At 64.0% G+C, this 3,830-nt stretch overlaps 1 protein-coding gene across 1 annotated transcript in view; it reads right to left on the reverse strand.

The window, feature by feature from the left end:
- Positions 1-2,687, reverse strand: part of MACF1 (microtubule-actin crosslinking factor 1) — a 151,878-nt gene extending 149,191 nt beyond the window's left edge. The window contains exon 1 of the mRNA XM_014946473.1: positions 2,436-2,687. Within this exon, the coding sequence (XP_014801959.1) occupies positions 2,436-2,655 (220 nt within the window). The 5' untranslated portion in view covers positions 2,656-2,687. The remainder of the gene's footprint in view (positions 1-2,435) is intronic.
- Between the last annotated feature and the right edge of the window lie 1,143 nt (positions 2,688-3,830).

Here is a 3,830-nt window from a genome sequence, read left to right on the forward strand (position 1 = left end):
CTCACCCTCTGCCAAGTGGCTGGAAGGAGACTGAGCAATGCAGGGTCAAGGACTCTGACCCCCCGCACTCCGCCTTGTCCTGCCCCCTCCACTGCCTCCCCCGTGTCACCGCCTCCCGGAGAGATGCCAGCAAAGCAGGAACGGCTCCAGAGGTACCTCCCAGCCCAGCACTGGAGGTACCAGAGCTTCAGACAGCCCGTGGAGCCCCACCAGCACCTCCCACAAGGTCCTCGCTGCTGTGTCCCCTCCCTGGGCATGGCCACATCCTCCTTTCCTCAGCTCTGATGGCCAGAAGGGATGCAGAGATCACCGGACCCCATGGACAATGAGGAGGAAGAGCAGCCCAGAGTGGTTTTGGGTCCCCCCAAAAACCACTGAGGTGCTCCTGTGCCACGTCTGCAAGGCACCCGGCCGGGTGCAGGGATTGGGGTCCCCAGCCCCGTGTGATGCCCACGCTCCATCCCTGACACCAGATGGATCCGTGGTGCCCTTTCTCAGGGGTTCCAAGGACCTGAGCCCCATTCTCCTCCCCAGGCACACTGAGAGGTGCCAGCTCCCCAAGGGAACACCCCATCACCATCCCTGGTCCCCGAGCCCCACGCTGGGGACAGGCAGTGGGATGGCCCTGCAGACGGTCCCGCTGAATAATGCGAGGCTCCCAATCAATATTTCAGCTCATTTTCAAACCTGGTGACACAAAACTGTCTCCCAACTCTTTCTTCTCGGCTCAGCACTGTCTAGCTGCACCTCACCAGTTATTTTTAATGGGGGAAATCTGCATGAGACCGGATTTTGTGACATCCCCCTGCCTTTAATCATGGGCTGGATCCAGCCGGCATGACGACAAGCACTCGGCATCCCGGGCGGGGAGAGAGGCAGCTGGGGAAATGGCTGTGCCTCGGCACAGGGGTCCAGCCTTGGGGTGCGGGAGGATGCTCAGCACCCCACAGGACGGGGCTTTGGGGGCAGAGCTGGTCCATGAGCGGTGGTGGGTACGGTGGGGTCCCACCAGCCCCATCTCCAGCCCCGGGGGGTGCTGGCTTTGGGGCAGGGCCGGCCGCACCCTGCGCATTCGCTTTCCCCCCACCCCAGCCCCAGACAGCGCGTTTTCGAGAACCATCATTTGAATCAACTGGTTCTTCCTGCCCGGAGACGCCCGCCCGCCGGGACGGCACAACCCGCCTGAGCGGTGGCACCGTGGCATGGCCAGAGCCCCATGCACCCCCACCATGCCCACGCTGGGGGGGCAGGGGGGGCAGGCAGCCAATATCCCACTGCCACTCCTCCCCGGATGGGATCCACCAAAGTCCCCACGCTCCCAGTCTGAGTCCTCACAGCATTCAGGTACCTGGGGCACCGAGCCCAACCTCGGGGCTGTTTTGCCCATTGCTGGGGGCTGGTGGGGGCTGGCAGGGGCTGGCAGGGGCTGGCGGGGGCTGGCAGGGCAGAGCGGGCGCCTCAGGAGCTCACCAACCTCATGCACATCTCTGCCAGCAAGATGAAAGCCGGTCCTTGGGCTTCCCTTGGGGCAACAGCTGGGACCAGCCCGACCAGGGCTCGGTGGAGACCCCTTGGCACAGCCCCAGACTCTTCTTTGCTCCAGCAGGAGCAGATCAAAGGCCCCCGGGGTGTGGGGCGAAAGGGCCAGACCCCCACAGCCACAGATCAAAGCTGTTTGTCCCCGGTGAAGAGGCAATCCCAGCTCCTGCGCCCGGAGTCACCTCCATCCTCCCAAGCTCCTCCATCCTCCCTCCATCCTCCCTCCCTGGTGGCCCTGGAGCGAGGTGCCCACCAGCCCCATCAGCTGGGGCTTGGAGAAGGAGCCACCAACCACGGTGGGTCCAACCCTGTCTTTGTTTCTCCATCTCATCCCCTTCTCTGTCCCCGGAGTGTGACAGCAGCCAGCGGGCACCGCGGAGGTGGTGCAGGCGAGGGGACACACAGGGCAGTGTCCCCTCCACGACGCAGCAGCGCGGGGACCCCGGGATGTCCCCAGTGACCACAGCGATGGGGCTGTCAATGGGCACCACCAAGGCAAATCCGGGCGGGAATCACAAACCTCCCAGGGCAAATTCCTCCCCGGAGCCTGGCCAAGGGCATTGTTCCACCAAGGAGCCATTTAGTCCTTAATTAGACGTTTTAATGTCACCCAACCCAAGCGTTGGAGGTGCCCAGTCATCCCTTAACCCCAGCATGCTGAGGGTATGAACAACCCGCGGCGAGCCCTGCCCGGGCAGGACAAAGCCGTCACAAAGCCGAAGCCGCCACCTCGGCCATCAAAGGCCACGTCCATCCCCCCACTTCCCCATCCCATCCCCAGGCTCCCTGGGGAGCAGTAGGACATGGTAACAGCCCCGAGACCATCTCAGTCACCACGGGGGAGCCCCACATCCCACCCCTGGAGGAACCCACCACACAGCGGGGCGCTGCCTTACCTGCGACCCTGACGACAGCCCTCTCGGCCGGGTCCAGCACCGAATCCTGGCTTTTCCGCTTCCTCTGCTCATGGAGGGGTAAATTCCAGGGCAAAGTGTCCCCGGGGGGGCAGGGAGAAAGGCTGCCCGAGCGCTCGCTGCGGTAGGAGCGCTCGCTCCGGCAGGACCGCTCGCTCCGGCAGGATCGCTCGCTGAGGGTCTCCTCGTCGGAGGACGACATGGCCCAGGGCGCGGGCAGGAGAGCGGGCAGGGTGTCCCCGCGGGCAGCAGCCTGCAGAAGGAGCAAACGGCGCGTGACACCGGGCCACCAGCCCTGGCTCCCTCCCTGCCACTGGTCCTGGGGGTGATGGAGAGGGGGACCATCCCACCACGGACGTCTCTGCCCTCACGCCCGTGCCCAAGCACCTTCTTGGGCAGGTGAATCAACCCCCCCAGAGCTCCCTGGGATGGGGATGGCCACCCCTCCACCAGCAAAGCTCACAGTGGCATCCCTGGCACCGGATTGATCCCCACAAAGAGGAGCCCCAACCTTTTAGGTTCGACGTCTTTGTGCTCGACACGAGCAGGAGCCATCAGACCGGCACTGCCCTTTGTACCTGCAGGTTTTTTCCCCCTCCCTCCTCTCAGAGAGGAGAACAGCTTTAAATATTCCTATTAATCGCGGTGGGGGGAAATGGTAGGGCTTTCTGTAGCAGGCAGGGAGCGAGCCGTGCCGCGTACACACACTGGGCAAATAAGCACCTTGCGCGAGACATATTTAAAATAATTCTCATTGTGTCCTCTAGCTCGACCAGGAAAAATGCACATGAAGCGACAGAGGCTCCGGCACCGATGCGCCGCGGCGGAGGAGCCGCCTCCATCGCACGGAGCCTTTCCTTATTATCACCATTTAATCAGCAAAACCGGAACAAAGAGACCCCCAAAAAAGAAAAAAAAACCCAAAGAACAAAAAAAAACCCCACCACATTTGAAAGAAAGGGAGAAAGGATTCCATGAGTCATTCGCGCCCCCCCCATCGAAAAGCTGCAACAAAATGAATCGTGGCCCAAAACCGAGGCTACCCCCCCCCTCCACCCCCCGGCAGCCCCGATGCCCGCACCGAGGGACTCAGCCCTCGCCCTGGTTTTGGGGGGGCCGCGGGTGTGGGGCTGCGGGGGGATGGAGGAGGGGGATGCTGTGGGTCCGGGGAGGGGGAGCTCGGTGCCCCGGGGAGAGGCAGGGCCGGGGATGCGGGGGCTGGAGCCCCGGTTTGCGGTCGGGGCGGGGGGTGCAGCAGGTGCGGGAGGCAGCGAGGTGCGGGCAGGGCTCTGCGGGGGGGACGCGGGACTGGCCTGGACCGTTCCCCCTCCCCCCCCGCGGCCGGCATCCTCCGGTGCCCGCAGCAGCCCCGGCGGC

This window comes from Calidris pugnax, unplaced genomic scaffold (assembly GCF_001431845.1).
Source record: "Calidris pugnax isolate Ruff unplaced genomic scaffold, ASM143184v1 scaffold113, whole genome shotgun sequence".
In the NCBI taxonomy this organism is placed as follows: Eukaryota; Metazoa; Chordata; class Aves; order Charadriiformes; family Scolopacidae; genus Calidris; species Calidris pugnax.